This window comes from Styela clava, chromosome 7 (assembly GCF_964204865.1).
Source record: "Styela clava chromosome 7, kaStyClav1.hap1.2, whole genome shotgun sequence".
Lineage (NCBI taxonomy): Eukaryota > Metazoa > Chordata > Ascidiacea > Stolidobranchia > Styelidae > Styela > Styela clava.
In genome coordinates this window covers 6,533,030-6,556,286 of record NC_135256.1, presented here as the reverse complement: position 1 = coordinate 6,556,286, position 23,257 = coordinate 6,533,030, and the positions used below count along the sequence as shown (strand labels likewise).

The 23,257-nt window shown below is 36.8% G+C and overlaps 2 protein-coding genes across 2 annotated transcripts; both read left to right on the top strand.

The window, feature by feature from the left end:
* The first annotated feature begins 8,346 nt into the window (after positions 1 to 8,346).
* On the top strand, positions 8,347 to 21,492 carry LOC120328855 (cytochrome P450 2J6-like). Its single transcript, XM_039395406.2, has 9 exons — positions 8,347 to 9,901; positions 10,447 to 10,589; positions 11,020 to 11,116; positions 16,562 to 16,668; positions 17,364 to 17,485; positions 18,109 to 18,236; positions 18,400 to 18,547; positions 19,332 to 19,495; positions 20,061 to 21,492. The coding sequence occupies exons 1-9, from the start codon at positions 9,656 to 9,658 to the stop codon at positions 20,373 to 20,375; spliced, it is 1,470 nt and encodes a 489-aa protein (XP_039251340.2). The 5' UTR covers positions 8,347 to 9,655; the 3' UTR covers positions 20,376 to 21,492.
* LOC144425156 (uncharacterized) lies at positions 12,742 to 15,546 on the top strand. Its single transcript, XM_078114548.1, has 2 exons — positions 12,742 to 13,191; positions 15,004 to 15,546. Exons 1-2 carry the CDS (start codon positions 12,867 to 12,869, stop codon positions 15,216 to 15,218), a joined length of 540 nt encoding a protein of 179 aa, XP_077970674.1. The 5' UTR covers positions 12,742 to 12,866; the 3' UTR covers positions 15,219 to 15,546.
* Positions 21,493 to 23,257: the final 1,765 nt, after the last annotated feature.

Genomic DNA, 23,257 nt, shown 5'->3' with positions numbered 1-23,257 from the left:
ATTTTCGAATAATAAAATATTCGAATGGCATTTTACGATTCGAATATCCGGTAGCACGTGACCTGCGCCGCTCTGCTTGGACACCGAACTCGAGCGTCTCCAACTCAATCGTGAATTGTGCGAGATTTCCCAACGGCGCTCGCTATCAGAAAAAAAGAAAAATTTTGAAAAGTCGTCTTTGCGTTATGGTGTTATATGCTTATTTTTGCACTTGACGTATCCTTTCAATTCATCATTTTGCAAAAAAAAACGTACCGACCGTTCCGTAAATTTAGAAACGTCAAACCAGATCAGGTATTTAAAATAAATTTCCCAGATTTAAACTCGGCAAGCTTGGTGACATGTCATTAGCCATTTCTTGCATTACCGAACATAAAGTTGATTAAAATTAAATGTTAAAATGACTTTTCGGCGTTTCATTGTGAAAAAGGCGATTTTAGGTCGTTAAAACACTCTAGTTATGTAAATAGCATGGATTTCAAAATGGCCAAAAGTTTTTCCAAAAGCTGGTATGAGTTACTTGTATGGAAAACACTCATTAAGTTGTAACCAGATAAGAAATGTCATGTCCTACTCCCTTTAAAGCACTTTGTATTTGCTCTTTAGTGATCCCTTCCATCCTTGGCCAAGTAATGTTTCGAATATGTAACATTGTACTCGACCCTGCATGGCCGTTGAGCCAAGAGTAGAACGTAAAATCAATCGTGAATTTCGTTGTAACAATGCACACTGACTCGTTCACGAATTGTTGCGTCTATTATCATCGAAAATGATTACAATTGTTAAATTTTGAAGCATTTGGGCAGTAATAATTAAGCCTCAGGGCATGACATAATCAAAATCATTAAGTGAAGTGCTGAATTTGCAAATTCCGTAAAGAAAATTGAGCATTACTCAGTACGTATTTTAGCTATAATAACCATCGGGGTTTTGTTGGGGAAAAAAACGTTAAAACTTGAAGGAATTAGGTATAATTAGCGTCTGACCCTCTATTAGGCACAAAGGCCTAGAAATGCCTTTATTGTCAATTTATTTAATCGCTATTTTATATCAACATTCAGGATTCACGCAATCGTAAATTTGCTAGGTTTATCTATCTAATACTAAAATAACACGGACACCATAGAAAAGCATGAGAAACTCAAATATCATTATAATAAATATCTGCATCTCGGTTACTGTTCACTTTAAACATGCACGGTTAATTTACAAGCGGTGATAAGGAAGATCGAATCCAAGGCAGAGGATAAAACTCAGAATATAAATAAATTTGGTTTTGAAATCAGTCCTTAAATGTATTCAACAGCTGTCGCTGATGTGAACGCAAGGGTATACTAGAAATATGAAATTTCGATATTCGGCGACCGCTTATTCTTGCAAAAACGAGAAAGGGCGGAAATATAGAATACCAACTTTAGGATATCGACAAAGACAATCAGCAATTATGATAAAATTAACCATTAAAAAACGCTTTATTGCCGACTTTTTAATGTTTCTATTAATTTCCAAATGGAGTAGCGACCTCCGACGATCTGAATCCCTGTTATGTATAAAAAAAATATTCAAATTATTCGATTCGAAAAAAGATTCAATTTTGCCCACCCTAGACTAACAGCCATTTAATTTGGCTTTGATTTCTAATAAGTTTGTCAAAGCGGGTCGTAATCGTTGAGGATGCAAGGTGCAGTAGCTGCTTGAGATGATCGCCAGATTTTTCGGGACTATTTACGATTACTGGAACAAAATTAAAATGCTATAGAAATTATATTAATCATCGAGTTATTCGATTTATACATAAGATCTGGAAATACGACAAAAACTGAAAATCCACGAAAGCAAGCCAATTATTACAGCCATGTCTGAAATCTTTCCAAGTGAAAAGTGTCCGATTGGCCGCGAAAACGCTCACTGTTGCGTTACTATTGCATCTTATAGGTTAGTCAACGCTACGCAAATAAACACGGGGGAATCCATTCGACTAACTAATAGACTTCAGCATTTTAATTTCGAGTCAATGATTAGTTTTCGATGAAAAATTTTCTTTGAAAATAATTAATTTTTTAAATATTAACGGGAGCCGCAGGAAAGGTTGTTGAGAGCCGCATGCGGCTCTCAAACCCTAGTTTGATAATCACTGATCTAAACTTTGTGTTCTGTACTTCGCGTCCACTTGGTTGTTTAGCTCAGGGCTTCCCAAACTAGGGGCCGCGGCCCTGGAAGGTGCCGCGAAAAGAACACCAATTTTACACAAAGTACTATATCTATTGCACTTTTTCACTCTTGATATGAAATACAATTATTATTAAAAATAGTGTAAAACGATAATTTCACGATTCCGAGTGAATATACATCATCATACCGTGTTTTCCCGAAAATACGACATTGTCTTCAATTTTCTTTCGAACACTGGGGCTGATTTTTGGGGGATGTAGAGAATAACGAGATTTTTTTCAATATACAAAATATGAATACCGAAATATATAAATAATATGATTAAATATGATACCAATTTAATAGTACGTTTTCATTCAAAATAGCTGCTACCTATAGATTATTAACCATTTAAAAAGTAGATTTCTTTTTATCGACTAGGACTCGGTGGTTTTCGAACTTCATTGTACTGTGACGCCCTCCAGAAATATGCTTAAGTTGCGACTTCCCGTGAAACATACCGTACGTATTGATACATTTCAATATAATACCTTTTTTGCAATGAGTTTTATATAAACAAACAAACAAAACCTAACAACAGCCAGTGAAATCACATTTATTGGGCAATGGTAGAAAAGCCTGCTTTATATAAATACGAAATCGCAAAGGAGATGGGGTGCGCAACGCTTTTTAAACCAAGTAAAAATAATCGTTATCTACAGAAAACCGAATTTTCAGAATTAAACTTATTTATTATAAAACACCATCACGAAATTTTGCGACGCCTTAGTAGAATTGAAACTTCAACGGGATTAGGTGAACAAATTGCGCTATCGCCGAAGTCTTTTTCAAAGGCGAGCGGTTGAATTAGAATCATTTTTGAAATTCAGGCTTATTTTGGGGGAAATACGGTAGAATCATCGCGCTTGCATAACAATGCATATTCTGATCGTTTGACCCGATTTGCGTGCTTGCATAACAATGCCGGCTTTTAACGCTAAGCTAGCGGTTCCGGAAAGCGATTTGCTCAGTGCGCCTCGAAACATATTACATATTATATTTATTCCAAATGTTTTATTGTTTCTCATTAAAGCAAATGGTGTGTATATGAATCAAATTCATTTTACCGTTCTATATTATTTACTTTCTGTTACGTTGTTACGTAACAGGTAAACCCTAATGCTGCAATTTCGTTGGCCGCAGTTTATTCATTTGCTGAACCGAGTTCATCGAACATGAGTGAGTTTTAAGCATTTTAAAGAAAAGCTAGGCAGAGTTAGGCCTACATGTTTATAAACCTCAAAAGGCATAAAGTACATATTAACGATGACCAACTTGTGTTTTATTTTGCGACAGCATATTTTTAGTGGAGGTGCGCCATTAGTTTTTCTTTGATGATTTGGTGCCGCTGCAAACCGCTGCTTTATGCTAAGTTTCATCAATAAGAGTGAACAATTCCGGATTAGGACCAGGTCGTCGGTGGACAGACATCGAAATTCATCATTAGGCCTGCATAAACAAACATTGCGCCACGGCTGAACTTGCTATGCAGCAAGAAGCATTCACACCCATTACATTGATTTGTTTTTGTTATTGAGTAGCCCTATTAAAAGTTAAGAATTAGCTGTGTCAATAAAATATCAAAAATGCATATTTTGAACTGTTTAGCATTATTAGCGTGAACAAGGGCCGCGAAAAATTTTAATATATTAAAAGGGGCCGCGAACTCAAAAGTTTGGGAAGCCCTGGTTTAGCTGATAAAAGTGACATAGCACCCTTACTTAATCGAAAAGGCAAGCAGTAAAATTCAATAACAATTTATTTGACCCCCTAGGAATGAATGATTGAACTCTTTTAGTTGGTTAACGGTTATTTATTTTGACCGTTTACTTACAGATCACCTTTATACTGTATAATTCCTTCAAAAATGATTAGTTCATTGCAATTTTAAATTCCGTGGTGTTTCATTCAAAAGAATATTACTGACTGTATTCGTTAGCACCAAAAGTGTAAAGAATAATTGTGGTATCAGTGTCGATGATTATAAAAATTAGACAATAATAAGATTCTGGTTAGAAAATTTTGTTCACGATTTTTTTACAAAGCGGCTGTCTATTCCATGTCATCCAACAAGTGCGCATACTGCACCAGAAATATATAGCAAATCGACATTTTCTAGAAGTAGTGATGAACGCTTTGCTTTGAATCAATAATATTTTCAGTCGTGTTGAATGCACCATCCAGGAGCGTAATCAGCTTGTATGTGAATTTATACGACGCTTACTCGTGCATTTTTCTTCGAGCAAGGCTACACAAAAGCAGTCACCGATATCTAACAATATCCTAAAGAATCTCGGTACAGACTTACTTCGCTGTCGAAGTTATACAATCGCGCATTTTCATCTATCTCGGTTGGTTCATTTGATGAACGGATTATATTTATAGCAAGCCAGGAAAAGTCAGTTTTCAGTAAATCGTTCGAAATTAGTGTAAACGGTGTTGGAACAGGCGTAAGAATTTATGTCGCAAAATTGCATTTCAAAATAAAAATGTTGATGCATGGCTACGCTTATGCTCGTATCACTTATTATGGGACTGATAAGGCTAGTAGCTCCTGATTGCAGTTGATGCTGTATATCTATATGATATCTCAAAGAAGAAGTTGTATCACGAATACTAAAAGCTTTGTCATATATATAAATTAATCCAACCTATTCAATTAAACTAACTCGCGCAACCCAACTCAAAGTTACCTAATTATTAGTATGATTGCTACCGTACCGTACTAATTATAAACAGAAATGCATATCACACATTGTGCTAACTTGATACCAATATCGACCGGCAGTCCAAATTCTTATTACAGGTGACACCCACAAAACAATCTAATCAATCCTCATAGTACCTACCCCTTTCTGAAGGGTCATCATCTTACCCCTGTCATGCGATGTTACAATTAGGGGTGGGCAAAATCGAATATTTTTTTCGAATCGAATAGTTCAATTATTTTTTACGAATACCGAATAGTCGAATAACGAATATTTTTTTAAATACAACGGGGGTCCGTCGGAGGTCGATGCTCCCTTCGAAAATTAAAAGAAACTTTGAAAAATCGGCAACAAAGCGTTTTTTATTTACTGGTTAAATTTATCAAAATCGCTAATTGTTTTTGTCGCCGCGATCCTAAAGTTCGTAATCTGTATTCCCGCCCGATTCACTTTTTTGAAAGTATTAATTCTTGCGGGTCGGCGGACATCGAAGTTTTATATATTAGGTATACCGGGGCGTTGCCGTTGAAATTTTTTTAAAACTGTAAAAGTCGCCAATAACGCGTGCAATAGCATTTTGCTATAATCGCCGATTGTTATTATCAGCGTGACGTGGTATTTAGGCCGTAAACAACTTTATGTTGGTTTTATCTTCTCTAAATCAAAAATTTCCCACAACTTTGTGCGACGTTAACGATGATAATTATTTTATTTATGTACACACACGGAATTGCGATTGTTTAATTAATATACGTTCATCGGCGTCGTGTTTCTGAGGACAACGCAAATTTTTTGATTGAAAAGCGGAAATATAAAATACTGAAAATAAAACTTTAAACAATACGAGTTTTATTGAGGCCTGCGACAGTTTAAAACCCCCTTTTTGACATTGAAAATCGCAAAATTTCGTGTGCCTCTCGCACACATTATGTTTGGCCGGCGTTTAGAAAACATATCATCACTAAAATCGAAGCACTGTTAATTGTGGGTGGGATTGGCCATATTATCCATTACTTTAAATTGCCCTCGAAAATTTTCTTTTCAATATTATACAAGGTTTGAAACGGACAACTTTCCCCGGGTTGTGATGATATATATAAAATAATCAATCAAATGTATATTCAATCAATTTTTATTGTGCTAAAATAAATTTTAACCTGAGATATTACAGCAGATTTATGGAATTATTGATGTTACAAGTCCTGAAAATAAGGAAATCAAAGCTTTATATATTCGAGCAGTTTACCACACTTTATATCCGCAGATTGCCGTGGTATTTTAAAATTGTGAAGATTTTATTTTGTCGACTCAACCGCTGGTTAAATTGAAGACAATAATAAAGCAAGACATTTTAAATATGCCCTTATCGGTCACAAATTTATTTACTTTGCACAACAGAAAACTCATTATTCATTGCAAAAGTCTGCTCTTTTAACAAGTGGCCTAATCGCGGCGATGAATATGTATTATTGATTAAACGATATACTTTATATGTATTTTCATTGTACGAATTGAAATTGTACTCTACGGGATTTTATATCAGTTATTGAGATTTTTCTAACGGCGACAAGGAGTTCGCAAGATTCCTAAAATACGTATTAAAATTAAATACACCTGTCAGTTCATCTCATACTTTTATGTACACAGATCGCCGTGGCATTTCAGAGAAGTAATGTTTTAATTTTGACTTAAGAAGAAGCAACCGCGAGTTACGTTTGACATAATTAAATTAATATATAAGGACATTTTGGAATCCTGTAGTTGTCATGGATTGATCATTTTACGCAACAGAAAAATCATTATACGCTGAAAAAATGTCTCTTTAAAACGAGCGCGTAATCGCGGATACAGACGGCAATGAAAATTTCCGATTTTTTAAATACATCATCATACGTTCATAATTTACAGAACGTTCATAAATTAAAGCAACGGTGAGGACCTATTTTGCAAAATAAGGAAATGAAACGATACGTTGGGCGTGAAAAGAAAACAAATAACATCATAACGCAAAGAAAATTTGTCGCTTTTGTATGTTAGCTCGCGTAATTCATGATTCCAAATTCCGTGTTGAAGCAAAGCGGCGCAGGTCACGTGGTACGGGTATTCGAATAGTAAAATGCCATTCGAATATTTTGATATTCGAACGGGTAGAACCGTACAAAAAATGGAAGACTAAGAATATGGTAGCCCGCAACAAAAACATTTAATGTGCAAATACTAGTATTAAATGTTATATAACGTACAATAATCATCAATCATAAATGTATTTGCATAAAATGAATGTGCATTACATCCGGTGACCTTGCGCTTCTGCTTCATATCACGACTGAATTGTCAGTAGTTAAAAACAATTTTAGATTTTACTAATCACATGGTATAAGCTTCAAATCTTTACAACTTTGTAGCAAAATTTCGTTGATATTTTTTGACCAAAATTCTCTTTCGCGGTAATCTTGTTAGTAAATGATTTAGGTTCTTATATAGACTACAGTCTTAAACGCAACAAACTTTTTTGCAGTGTCTCTCTCTCTGTGTTGAGAAGATGGATGACGTATTTCCGCCTTCAGACGAAAGATGGGAATAATGGGTACTCCCGTAGTGGGTGAACCAAGATGGCTGACACTGGAACGTAGTTTGTGTACCAGGTTAGGGTTAGGCCATAATTTCATATACAAATACTACGGGAGTCACTTGGCTAGTCCCGAACTCGTAATAGAACTAATTTAAGGAAAACTCGAATAAAATTATGGCCTAACCCTAACCTGGTACACATACTACGTTCCGGTGTCCGCCATATCGGTTCACATACTTCGGGAGTAACGAATAATGGTGTTTTTCATGTTTCTTCAGATCTGATTTTGGATTTCAACCGTATACCTTTATTAAGGTTTAGGCGTATGTTTCATCATACATGAATCATTTTCATTCGATCTTACAACTTTACAATTAACCAACATTTGGCATTACAATATATTATGTGCCTATTAGACCTCTGAAGGAGTTGACTTGGGGTTTACGTCGCCAAGGTACGTTCATTAGTACCGGAGAAATAAAACGCTGACTCATCGTTTTCTATCAATAAGAATTCCGCATATGTTATTGGACAGGCAGTTTACATACGGCTTGAATTGTTTTCGTTGTTGTTGCTGTCGTTACTGCTGACGTAAAAAACTCACAGTTGAAATCGCAAGCAGGCTATTACTTTAATCTTTTCACCTAATATTTTGCTTTTTCGTTTTAATTAAAAGGGAAAGCTTTTAATCCGGTCTCTGTTGTCAACGCGCAAACAAATGAGGTGTATGGAGGGCAATCAAACATTACCTGGGAACTATATCAGTTACCCATGATTTAACCAATATTTGAACAGCGCACAAATTCTAGACCGCGAGTTGAGCAGGTAAACCGTCCGCTGTAATTGATAGAGAACACATAGAGCAGGGGTGGGCAAGGGTCCCAAAAATATTGCCCAACTAGTCTGGAGGGCCCTGTAAGGGTGACATAAGAAGTAGCATTTACATGAACAATATTTACAGTATTACAAAGCAAGGATGGAAAACAATATGCCTCGTGCGAAAACTAAATTTAACTGCAATCTCAACAGATTCCTTGAGCTATTTTTAGCTAAAACATTAAAATTAGGTTTCAGTTTGGATGTGGCAGCATCAGGCGGACCAGATTGTCTTACCCAACGGGCCAGATTTGGCACGCAAGCCGTACTTTGCTCATGTCTGATATAGAGTCTGAAAATTTTTCAGTAACTCCGAAATGCTTTCTATTTGGTCGATTTTTTTCAAATTCTACGTTCTGCTACAGGGTATACTCTACATTAAATCGATCAGCTGGAGTCCGTCCAAACATCAAATTAATGCTAATTTTCGACATCGCGCTATTTCCATTTTTAGATCGAAGGACGATATCAGATAATCATGTGGCTAATTTAACTTTAATGACCTCCAGTTTCGTTGTATCAGGTAGTCAAGTCATTAGTTCAAAGTCAGTCGGATAATGTTTTGTTAAAGAGATGTAATTGTCGGCGGAATTTTTCAGTTGTATCAAAGTATTTGAAAAATGAAAAAAATAACCCCGAGGCATCAACGACTTTTCGGTCAGAACGTTCTACGTCTCATGATGTGACGACATTTGCAAATTCAGCAGCAATTTATGTTTACATTTGGCTGGCTGATGCGAGCAAGTCAGATTTTGCAGAGCATAGAATAATTTATATTACTGTATGTATATGTATTCGTCAGCAAAGGTAACGTTGGTATCATTTTTCAATAATGATTTGGTTTCTGCGGGGCTAACTACTTATCCTTCGTCTATGTTTTTGTACCGATGAATCCGCATGCATATATATAATGCAAGGATGCTGAACTGCTTCACACATTCGTAGTCGTGCTGATACTTCTGTGCATCTAAATCATGGAGAGGATATCTTTTTACTATAAAATTCTTATAGAAAAGATTTTCACGGCTTAAATTTGGGCAAAAGGATAATTTTATTTACAAATCGAGGGTAAAATTTAGATAATTTTTATTGTAATGAGTTTACTTAGGATAGTTATCTTCACTCTTGCTACAGCATCCTTGCAGTATATGCATACGGATCCACCGACACAAAAGCATAAAAGAAGGAAAAGTAGTAGTAGTCTCGCAGCAGAAACCAAATCATTGGCGCTATATTGTCATATTCGCTACTTTTTTAAGTCCACGAAGATTAACGCGGGTCAGCTGATATGTTGATCGGTATATTTTCTCTATTGTTGTTTGTATTAACTCTTTACTATCTCCAAATATGGTGGAAAGACAAGCAGCTTCCACCCGGACCAATCGGGCTACCATTAGTTGGATATCTACCATTCTTGGGACGAAACCCAGCCTTAACTTATTGGAAATTGTCGCAAAAATATGGACCAGTATTTTCTATTCGAATTGGATCAAATACGATGGTTATTCTCAACAGCAAAGAAGCTATTATTCAGGTAATTTTAAAAACATTTTAATCTATAGCACTTTGAAAAATTAAATATAAAAAAATAGATTTCACTGAACTACATGGCAAAAAATCGGCGCTCCGGAAGTATTCGAACCAAGATGACGCACAACCTGAACCAAGATGACCCTAACCTGGTACACATACTATCTTCTGGCTGTGTGCCATCTTGGTACGAATACTTCGAGAGCACCAGAAAATCGGCATACTTTAAATATATAAATTTGAGTTGGGTTACAGAAAAACATTTGTGTTAGTGTGCAGCTGGACTCTTTAATTGGATAGAACTTTAATTATATACTTTATAATTTGAACGGACTGATATTCTAAAACATACTCCGTAAAGCTTTCAATTTTAGTCTTTCTCGGATAAAAAAGTGATGATGTGGCGTAACAATGTAGCATTTTTCCTAAGTTTATATACATTATAAGTGTTTGTGATGTGTTCATTCACAACCTTGCCGCAAACAAGGCCAGAACAAGAGGAAATTTTTGGCATATGGATCTGTCGTCTAATTCTCCCTCACTTTTCAGGCATTTTCCAAGCAAGCAAGGTTGACTGCCGACCGACCTTATAATCCAGTTTTACTCGAAATGTCACGTGATAAAAGTATCTCCATGACCAGTGGTCAACGTTGGAAGACGGGTAGAACTCTGGCAATGAAATTCTTCAAGAAGTAATGTGAATGAATTTTTTAAAGGACTATATAAAGTCAACACAAATCCCGGTGGAACATGCGATGACCCTACATTTGAACCCATACATTTGCACATATGAGGGTGCTAAAATCCATGGGTTAGGGTTGGTATGGGTTCAAATATCCGTAAAAAATTCCAGTGGTGCAATAGTATGCAGGTACAATTGTCGTGGGTTCAAATTACGGGTTCAAATGTACGTGGGTTAAAATGTAATGGAACCGGAACATGCAGCCAATTTAATCAGAAATTAGCAAAATTTACCTGTAAACGTCTATGGAGAACTGATTGCATTGCTCATCAAATTTATTTGCATGCATTTTAAATTACTTTGATTTTATTCCAAATTTGGATAAAATAAAACTAAATTAATTAAAGACAATCTGTTACATCTGAACTTTTTTTTTCAAGTTTCAACAAACAAATGATTGAGCAAATAATAACTGAAGAATCTGAATATTTGTGCAACGCATTACGTGAAACTGGAAGCAAACCAATGAAAGACCACGTAAATTTTATTTCTGCTTCCTCTGGTAATCATTAACGATCGTACCTATTTACATACATGATAACGTACATAAAGAGAGATAGTTTTAGATCCGTAAACGCAGAGTTTGTTCGAGATATTAACTATTTTCAGTTGCTCCACCAAAACAGTGGTTCCCAAATCGTGACCCGCGGGGCCAATTATGGCCCGCGTAACGATTTAATATGGCCCGCCGAACCTAAGTGGAATAGTTCAACACTTTGTTGTTGGTTTTTGCATTCTAGATACCGCCAATTGTTACTTCATCATCACAGTTTAAGAGCGTGTATATTCGTAACAATTCAACTTTAACGGTAAATTAAGTATAGGCTTACCATACGTCCCGCTTTAGGCGGGACAGTCCCGCTTTTCAGCGTTTTGTCCCGCCGTCCCGATAAGTCAGCCAAAAGTCCCGCTTTTCCAGCATAATACACAAACATGTTCTCGTTACTGTTGTAGCCTACTTACTGAAGGTGAATGCGTTCGATTCCCATTGATGGCAGACGTATCGCATGTAAAACCAATACTAATTAGTGTTACGTTGTAAACGTACGTTTGTCGTATATTTTGCCACTGTATGCAGTGCATCGTGCTCTGCCTTGCATCCAATCATTGTAGACCCATTATTACCTTTTGTTTGTAGCGTAAATTAGTATTATTATCTATTGTCTGGTTTAGCGTTTTCCTTTCGGTCATTTGCATCACGTATTCGTCGTGTAAAGAGTCGCAGATATTTGTCTGTATTGTGGACTGTTTATTTATTTGTTATATATTGTAATTGTATTAGCCTCCCGGATCGGAAAACGTTTGGTGAGAAATTTGCCTTTTGTTGTTGTTATATGCTTTGACTTATGTTAATCAATTTTGTTTTATTTATTTAAGAAAACCGCTGTTCTCTGCCAAGTATATAAAGAAGAAGTAATTTATGCACGTGTCTTGTTTGTGGACAAAGGGGCTGAGAGTGGCGCGTTCGATACGTTTTCATTGTGTCTCGTCGATATAGATTCCGGGCTATCAAAAGACGTGACATAAAAGTTTTCAAACGTGCTTCAAAATTCAAACGATTTCAAGTCTCCAAACATAATTTGTGAAGTTTTCAATGATATTAACGTTAATACCAAAATTCTCAAGTTTTCAACCAAATGGTTTCAAACATTAATTCGGGTTCTCAATAATGGCAACCGGTGGTAGGTCGAATGACCAACATCAGGCAATGATTAGCAATGCTCCTGGCAGTTTTAATGAATTTAAAACTCATCTAGATGTTTGCAGGAGTTCCAGTGACGTTAGCGACGTGAGTTCTTCAGCGTCATCGACTTTCTCCGTCCGGAATGCAAGAGTGAAGTTGGAGCTGGCACGCCTAAAGGCCCGTCAAGAAGAAGAACTCTCAGCTTTAGAAGACGACTTGCGTAAGCTTCGGACAAGACACGCTTTACAGGCTGCTGAAACAGAATTAAAGGTTTGGGAAATGAGCGATGACAAATTTTTGCGGTGGGTAACAGTAGATAGAATTAGGCACGACAATAGCGTGAAATCCCGTGATTTCCGACCTAAATCACAGCTCATTGATAATGGCCGTGAAAATACTCCAGCACGGCGTTTGCCGACTTTGCCTACACACACAGCTGATAGTAGCTCAGCTAATCCTGTGCCTCCACGTTTGAACCATGCTTTACATCGCAGAACTGTCGATCTACCCAAACCAGAAATTGCAAAATTTTCAGGTGATCCAATGGAATATTATTCCTTTATCCGCAACTTTAAGGCCCATGTTACAGATCTTGTAGATGATGATAACGTACGTCTGAGTTATTTGTTACAGCTGTGCCAGGGCGAAGCGAAAAATGCCATTGATCATTGCTCAATGATGGAACCGAGTCGCGGATATCGCGAAGCTATGAGAGAGCTGAAGAATGAATATGGTAAAGATCGTGTCATTTCCCGCACCTGTTTGGACAGGTTGAAGCGTGGTCCGAAGTTGAACTTTGACGACGCGAAAGGTATGCAAGCGTATGCGCGACTGATGCGGAAATGTGGCTTAGTTCTTGGAGAAATCAGTGAGTACGACAATCTTAATAATTTTGACAATTTGCTGGCCATTGTTAAACGATTGCCACCAGAGTCGCAAAACGCTTGGGATTTCAAAGTGACAACAATTTTAGAAACGGAGGATCGCGAAGCTAGTTACAACGACCTCTCTAAATTTGTCACCGAGCAAGCTAATGTTTCAAGATCAGACTTTCGTTTTGCCCGTAGAGATAGAAGGCAATCAAATTATTATGAAAATTCTAAGGCGAAAGGTAGTGCTTTTGCTATTTCTGCTAGTGGTTCAAATTGGCACTGCCCGTGTTGTAATTTTTCTCACGAATTATTCAACTGTAAGAAATTTAAAGTCCTTTCATGGTACGAACGATATAACGTGGCTAGACGGAATCAGTTGTGCTTCAAATGCTTAAGACGAGGGCATATGTTTAGACAGTGCACACAGAATGAAAGTTGCCCCATTCACGATTGTAAGTATCCGTTCCATCATGTTTTGTTGCATCGCGATTTCGAGACACCTACACGGCGAGATGGTATTAGTAAACAGACTTGTTCCGTCGGTACCTCGATGAACCATGCGGATCACGACGTTCACGCTAATAAATTGGCGCCCGCAAAGCAACAAGGGAACACCGGTATTTACATGAATATCGTCCCGGTGACAGTAACTGCTGGCAACAGGGCTTTTGATACATACGCTCTTTTGGACTGTGCTTCTACAACCACCATGTGTAGTGTGAAATTGATGAACAAATTAAATCTAACCGGGGTGCCTATAGATGTTACATTGCAAACTGTTGGTAATCGTCCCAAATCTGTTAAAGCAAAGAAGTTGTCCCCTCTACTCGTTAAAGAAATTGACGGACATGACGATTGCATTGAATTGCCCAATGTATTGTGCGTCAGTAACTTGCCCATAAAGCCCAATAAGCTACCCTCGCGCAGTTCCTTGCGTAAGCTATCCTATTTGTCTGATATCGACTTTCCTCGAATACACGACGGTGAAGTGACTTTGCTGATAGGAGCGGATGTTCCCGAAGTGTTTGTGTGGGAGGAATTTAGAAAGGGTCGGAGTCAACAGCCGATTGCGGTGAAAACCCCTCTGGGTTGGTCTCTTATGGGTCCGTCTCTGACCGTCTATGAAAACACTTCCATTAATTTTGTTGATACAAATCCTTTGGCGTCGCAGATTGAGCGACTTTGGCGTACGGATTTTTGACGTCCCCAGTATTTGTGACACTAAAACTTCCCGCGAAGATAGAATAGCGCGTAGTTGCATGGAAGACAAACTCAAATTTGTTGATGGACATTACGAACTACCTTTATTGTGGAAAATCGATCATCGCGAGTTACCATGTAATCAGAAAGTGGCGGAGAATCGCCTTCGTCAGTTAAGAGACGTCTTTTAAAAGATGACACATTGCACCAAAAATATATTCAGACATTCAATGATTATGTTGATAAAGGATACGCTCGTATAGCTGACAGTCCTAGGTCGCCGAACATCTATCCAACAAAATGGTTATTGCCACATCATCCTGTGATAAACCCAAAGAGCCAGACGACTTCATTGACGCATTGAGACGCTTTACTGGACGCAGAGGTCGTCCTATTCACATATATTGCGACAATGGAAGCAATTTTGTAGGTGCTTGTCGCGAATTGAAAGAATCAATTAGCAAATGGAACGAGCAAAGTATTGCAAACTATCTGCGTCAACGTGACGTAGAATTTTAACTTCAATCCTCCATACGCCAGTCATGTGGGTGGCGTTTTTGAAAGAATGATTAAATCAACTAAACGAATTCTATCTGTATTGTTGACAGGTCAATCGATTACTCATGAGAAGTTGGAGACACTACTAGTTGAAGTGGAATCGATACTGAATTCCAGACCGATAACTCCAGTGATAATGGACCACTCAGCTGATGAACCGTTGACGCCCAACCATCTACTACTTGTTGGTTCGTCACCAAATGTATCACCAGGTGTATTCACGAAGCGTGATTGCTACGTTCGACAGCGATGGCGCCAGGTATAATATCTGGCTGATGAATTCTGGCGTCGATGGATAAAAAGAGTACCTGCCAACAATAACACAAAGGTCAAAATGCACGAAAGGACGTGATAACTTCAAAGTCGACGATATGGTTCTGCTAGTTGATGAATCGATTCCTCGCGGTCGATGGACTGTTGGAAGGGTTATAAATACCTTCCCAGACAAACATGGACTCGTCCGCTCAGTGTTGGTGAGAACCGGCACAAATGTTGTCAGACGACCCATTACTAAACTATGTCGATTTCTAGAAGACCAAAAATAGTGGATCGAATTATTGTTTCATTTACAACGTTTAATTTTTTAGAATATATTCCCTGGGTCATATATTCGGGTGGGGGTATGTTACGTTGTAAACGTACGTTTGTCGTATATTTTGCCACTGTATGCAGTGCATCGTGCTCTGCCTTGCATCCAATCATTGTAGACCCATTATTACCTTTTGTTTGTAGCGTAAATTAGTATTATTATCTATTGTCTGGTTTAGCGTTTTCCTTTCGGTCATTTGCATCACGTATTCGTCGTGTAAAGAGTCGCAGATATTTGTCTGTATTGTGGACTGTTTATTTATTTGTTATATATTGTAATTGTATTAGCCTCCCGGATCGGAAAACGTTTGGTGAGAAATTTGCCTTTTGTTGTTGTTATATGCTTTGACTTATGTTAATCAATTTTGTTTTATTTATTTAAGAAAACCGCTGTTCTCTGCCAAGTATATAAAGAAGAAGTAATTTATGCACGTGTCTTGTTTGTGGACAAAGGGGCTGAGAGTGGCGCGTTCGATACGTTTTCATTGTGTCTCGTCGATATAGATTCCGGGCTATCAAAAGACGTGACAATTAGTCTAAATTCGAATTATTTGTACCGGTATCGTTAACGTCAATTCCTTCCTATTTTTCGAACTGAATCCGATATTTGGACAGAGAATATGCGCATGAAATTTCGATACTAATATGGTCAATAAAGACTGCCGAGACAGCTTTAAATGTAGGAATGTAGGCCTATGTAGCAAAATCGGAAAATGGGAAGTTATAAAATCACAGCTAAGGGGTCGTTGCCTTTCGAGGCGTCCCGATTTGAAGTCACAAAAATATGGTAACCCTACTTAATTATATATACGTATACCGGTACCGACATCGGTTCCTCGCGGCCGCTCCCCTCTCGCGACCCGCGAAAATCCTTCCGCTTCTAATTGTGGCCCATGGTCAATCAACTTTGGAAACCACTGCTCTAAAATCAAACTATATAAACAAAATACTTTAAAATGAAGTGCTTCCCTAGAGCAATAAATATGATATAATCCTTTATCACCCGTTTTTATTTTTCAGACCTTGTTTGCGAAAGTTGTTATAAATGTGACGTGTAGCATGTTGATTGGTACCAGATTTTCTTATGATGACCAAGGGTTGGGCAGACTGCTTTCATACACATCACAGTAAGTAATTCTATAAATAATCATACCTTCAATACATGTTATACTAAAGATCTTTCTTCGTGGCCGTTTTATCGTAATTTGACTTAGACGTCAAATATTCTGCTTATGCACCTGCTACGGCCTCACGTTATTGGATTTGCGATTTTAAACGCTGTATGGGCGTTACATGCTGACGCAATAGTTTATAAATGACTCTGAGATGAGTTCCGTAGTCCAGTTTCTCCTATGAAGGAATGCGAATGGTGCCGGTCAGCCGGGCGCCATTACGGCATTGATGCCGTTCTTTATAAAACTCTCATTCACGGCATGCCAGAAATATTGAAGGTATACACAAAGTCTCAAATTTTTTTTAAAGGGCAAAGGGAATTCATCGATACCATATATTGTTTTAATCCTCACAGATGTATTAAATGAACTAACAATATTTGAACAATTTGTTAATAAAAAACAACAAACCTGGTTAAGATGTATTGAAAACTGACTTCATAACAAAATTGAAAACTGTAAAGGGACTTTATGGACACCCTGTACATTACAGTATACCATTTTACCCCCGATGAATGAACGACCTCTCCACCCGTTGCGTGAATATTAGCAGATGTATTCGAGACAATTGAGTGAATTTGCAAATCGGTAGAATGGCTGAACATAACTATATGTGATTTAATTTGAAATTGTTGTAACGTTTACTTCAGGTTGTCAGATGAATATGACGGTGATATTCTCGGGATACTATTGATTGCTCCTTTCGTGCGACACCTTCCCTTTTTCAAACAATCCTATAAAAAGTTGTTACAGGGAGTAGTGATTATTGAAGGTAATGAAAGTTTCATTGATTAGTGATACAAACCTGAAAAATGTTATGTTGGTGCATAGTAGCGAAGTTGTCAAATGAGACAAGTCGAAATTATCTCTAATAGATATCGTATAAGATATGCATTTCCTGCGGTCAAAAAATATAGAATTCATGCCAACACAGCGGTGATGTTCAAAAGTTTTTCTAGAACTCATCCCACGGCTCCGTTTATGCTTCGAAAACATTGATTTAATCATAGATAGGAATAAAAATTAATTTCATTCGTTGCATTTATTAAGTAAGATTTATTCAAGCAAGTAAAAGTATGACTTCCGGAACGTTTTGAAAATCAAAGCAAATTTCAGGACGAAGCTGTTACGCATAGTTTCTAGCTAGACAACGCGTTGAAGGTAGAAAACAGTTTAAATTGATGGAAAGGAAATTACGCTCTCATCAGGTTTATTGAACGAAAATGTTTAGATACTATATTTCTGAAAATTTCTTCTTTCATTATGTTATCGGTGCCTGGCATGGAATCATTTTATTTTATTTTTTGGAAAAAGTTCGAAGAATTTTCACTCAAATTATTAATAGGAAAATATATGTACGTCAATATTAATTGGACATATTACATTATATCACAGCGGAAATGGATAAAATTATAAAGGAACATCGACAATCATACGATAAGAATTACTCTCGTGATTACGTCGATTTCATTTTGAAAGAATTGAAGAGCAGCTCCACTCTCAATGACAAAGATTTAATTGAAGTGAGGATTTCTTTTGACGTTCTGTGTGTCACAATATAGATGACTGTTGTATAAGATTTGATAATCACTGAAATTTGTTGCCAAAAATGAAGCTTTTTTAGATGTGAACTTGTATGAAGTATGTAGCCAATTCATTGTTTGTTTGTTTTTAATTCGTTTTAAGGATCAAGACAATTATATACAAACAGCCTTCGATTTGATCGTAGCCGCTACAGATACGACTTCCAGTACTTTACGATGGTGCTTACTTGCGCTGATCATTTATCCTGAATGTCAGAAAAAAATTTCAGATGAAATATATGATGTTATGGGTTTGTATTAACGTTAATGGAAACTAATTTTTGCAATAACCAAACCTGGAAGACCAAGATCTCTCGAGATATTTTACGTTGGAGTATTCATTCAAGGCCCTCGATTGTCCTCTGTATTGCTACCGTGTACGCTCTCTATGGCAGGGGTGTGCAAACTGCGTGCAAACAAGTGCCAATTTTGAATGGTGTGCCCGCGAAACAACTTTTTAGTTTAGTTAATCTGGTACGTGCGAGCAATTCCAATCCATTTGCACATTTTTTGTGCCTGAAACTATACCAGTAAGGATATATGTCTCAAAAAAAGGTGCGGCCTGCGGCTTCATCCAATTACTTGAATCTGGCCCTCCTGTAATAAAGGCTGCACACCCCTGCTCAAATACGGCTTCAAATCTCATATAGACTGTAGTGGGCAAGATGTTTATTACTAGTCAAAAATAAAGAATGCGAAAGACTTGTTAACCTAATAAAATAATAATATATATATTATACTAAATACATTGATACGGCGTTTTTCGTCGTCTTTCGCTAATTCAAAGAAGACTGTAGCTGATTTCTCTGATATTTTGCATACAAACTCAATGACCTTTTATTCAGCTATGTATTGTCTTTTGGTCGACTTCTTGGAATTGCCAGAACTAGCTCTGTAACAAACAAAATTCGCAATATAGCAACTTTTTTTAAACGTATGTATTGATCCTCAGGCAATCTGACAAAAATTTGTTCTTCACTTTATCATAATTCTACTTATATATTGATTATAATTGTGATATTTTGATTGCAACAGGTTCCAGTGGGAAAATTGAAATGAAACATCAAGACAGAATGCCATATACTCGAGCCTTCATTCAAGAGATATTGAGATATCAGTCACCGGTACCTCTTGCTATTGCTCACAATACAACTGGTGAAGTCAACATTGTAGGATTCAAAATCCCGCGAAATACAATGGTAAGTACATCAGTATTCGATATGGGGGATATTTGGGTCTATGCCTTCTATCTATCGTTGTATGTGTATTTATGCTACGACTTATTATATATATCAGTAGTTTTTCACGCATATCGTTTAATTAAGCAGAAAGCCATAATGATCTACAATCTACATCTAGGTATTCCGTCAATATCAATAGTTCTCGAGCTTTTTAATCCGCGCCAATTTTTGGAATTTGAAAGTCTCGCACCCACCTCAAAAATAACTAGTTAACAATAGACTACAAATAATAGATAGTAAAGAAAAAGTAAGTTTTTATCAAAAAACACGTTGAAAATACGTGCTGGAACGTAAATATCAAAAAAAATAGTTGTATGTATCCAAAATAAGGCTGGTAAGATCAAATTTTACAAATATTTAAATTTTTAATTAGCATAACGACCCCTCAAAAAGTCCCCCCCCCCCACCGTTTGAAAAACACTGATCTAAATCATTTTGTCGAAATTTACAAATCAGTTTCAAAGTGAGTACTTATTGTCTTTGCATTAATCCATACAAATAAACATTTCAATTTTTGTTTCAGATTGTTCCGAACCTTTGGGGTTCACAACGCGATCCTGCAATTTTTCAGAACCCTGATGAGTTTCAACCAGAAAGATTCATCGATTCGGATGGGCAGTTTGTAAACAATGAAAATTTTGTATCATTTTGCATTGGAAATCGTCACTGCGTTGGAGAGCAGATTGCCAGAATGCAATTATTCATATTTATTACAAATATTGTACAAAAGTTCAAAATTTGTGCGTCGAAGAATGAGACTTTGCCATCTTTCAACGAAGGAGTGTTTTCAATTGGCTACAGTCCTCATGACTTTGCAGTTGAATTTCATCAAAAATAGGTTTCAATCATGGCGCGGTATATATAAATGAATAGCTTATTGACATGGCGTCAAATCACAAGAGCAAAACTACTAAATAAAATGATAAAAATGTGAATGGCTCCGTTAATTCAATGTTGTACTTTCCGGCTTATTCTTCTTGCGCCTAGTATGAATGTATTCTGTGAAGCTCAAGCAAAATAAGCACTTCAATCTGTATAGCTTATAAAGAATTGCGTTTAGATTGAATATAATTAGGAAAAATATCTCGCAATTATTCAAATTCCATTATGAAATACCAATATATCAATGACAACATTTAATACAAGAGTTCAAATGACTGTTGAAATTATTATGTTTGACCAGAAACAACAATTACATTTTTTCCAAGTAAATTATTTACACATTTCCGGCGAAAATTAATTCGGCCAGTGAAGCGAGGTCAACCATTACAGGCTTTTCGAAAACTTTCTGGATTGAGTTTTATCCATACATGAGGCGAACTATAATGCGCAACCGGTACTGGTAATGGTTTTGAGTGTAGGCACTGACGGGCCATGTAAGTGTGACGTAATAAGTTACATTTATGAACAATATTTACAGTGTTACAAAAGCAAATGAGAAAAACAATAAGCCTCGGGCCTAAACTAAATTAAATCGCAATCCCAACAAATTCCTTGAGCTATTTTTTTTAGCTAAAACATCAAAATTTGCTTTTAGTTTGGTTGTGGAAGCATCAGGCGGGCCAGATTGAATAACCCAACGGGCCGGATTTCACCCGCAAACAGTAGTTTGTCCATGTCAGCATTAGACGCTTCTACTCATTTTTGAGAAAATCAGTATTTGAAGCGCCGCCTCATGGTCTGTAAAGTACCTTTTTGTCGTTACTAACTTTTGTTGTAGGTGAATTTGGTCGGGGATTTTCAGAATATTTTAAAGTATTCAACTGCTCACATCTTCGCTTGATTACTGTAAACTTTGATTGATGCATTAATTGAACAATTAAATTTGCATGCTTGCTACGTGGCTTCAATATTACAACAAAAAATATATATATAATATTCAATGAAATATGCTGTAAACTGCTGTTGTCATCTCTGAAAACCTGAATATAATATACAGTAAGATGTCGTTATATCAACAAATAGACTCGCACGGCCGAGAAAACGCCGTTTTGGATAATAAACCGTATTTCTGTTCTAGCAAGCCGTTTAAATATCGATGCAGGTTGAGCAATACAGTTGATTGATCTCTAACTTCATCAGAAAATTGATGAAACTGATGATTACAAATTCTTTGCAAAGGATATATTATATATAGTAAATTGAAGTTTCTAATTTTGATTTAATCATCTAGTATGTGAGTATAAGTTGGCGATGGTATGGAAATGAAGTGACTTAAGCCTCGCGTCGTCTGCAAACTTCATCTAAACACTACCAGCAACTATTTGGCTAAAGGTACAGGCTCACAGAAATGCTCGCAATTTCAATTGTGTCTTTTTTCCTGAAACTTTCTAGTTTAGAAATCGCAGGTATTTTAAGTGCGGATAAGATTGGCCATATTCTCCACATGAAAAAATCCGCAAAAGTGCTTCAAATTTATATTTAACGAAATGTTGCCAGTCAGAAAACTCTTTGAGGCGATTGTGTTTAAAATGTTCTGGATTTACCATATACACCGACAATTAAACAAATTTCCAGATGGACTAATCCGGTGCTTGTCGCGTCCCTGTGACCAGTACCGGATTATGGCCTTTAAAGGAATAATATATATAAATTGTAACTAGTGTTATGTGTTATCTAAAATTGAATAAGTAAGTTTCAGTATTCATTACGTACTGGAGGCCAAATTATGATTAATTCACATGATATTTTTGGAAATATTTCTCATACCTACAAACATTTATAAAGTAGTTCAAGATGATAATTGGTTATTTCTGACGTGCCAATTTTGAGGTCCGAATCGTCTGACCAATCATTTCGTTAAACACTGAAGCACTATGGTGCCCTAAGCACATGCTTTTTTCGCTCAATGGTCAAATCAGCCCCGGCAACAATATCTTTGCATTATTATGCGCATGCAGCATAATAGAGTGAGACTAAATAGAATAGAGTTAGTCTCGCGTTGTAACCCGAACTAATACCTTTAGTAAAACGAACATTAACAGTATTGAAAATTCGGTGAAATGCTATTTAAACGTTAACGGCTGACGCTTTTAACAGTATTTAAGTTACGTTGAAATGCCATTTATACGTTCAACGACTGACCCTTTTAACAGTATTTAGGTTACGGTGAAATGTTATTTAAACGTTCAACGTCTGACCCTTTTAACGGTATTGAAGTTACGGTGAAATGCTATTCACGCGTTGAACGACTGGCGCTTTTTAACAGTACCACATTACTGTTAAAAAGCGCCAGTCGTTAAATGTTTTAAATAGCATTTCATCGTAAATTCAATACTGTGACAAAGTCGTTTAACGTTTATATTCCCGATGATATATCGTCAGTGCTGGATGATGATTGAATTGAAACAGTAGAAACGCAGTGTTCCACGAGTTCATGCGTGTTTCACGAGTACTTATACAACCGTGAATAAATAATAATACAGCTGGATATCGATTTCTCCGGTGTGTATTAAGACAATGTTTTCAGTTATACCACCGTGTTTGCAGTGTAGCGAATATACATTGTGGGTTGATAGTCTTTATCCCTAAGACCCATCATCATCTCTTTCTCCCTATAGCAGTGTGTGTTTATGTTACATTAACGATACATGTTCATCTTTTTAGCAAGTGTGTGTAACGGAACATATATTTCTACGTGTTTGAACATTACTGGAATTTCGCCAGTTTTACCAATATTCTGATTCTGTGTGTCCATTATTTTATGCATGTTTTCCGAGG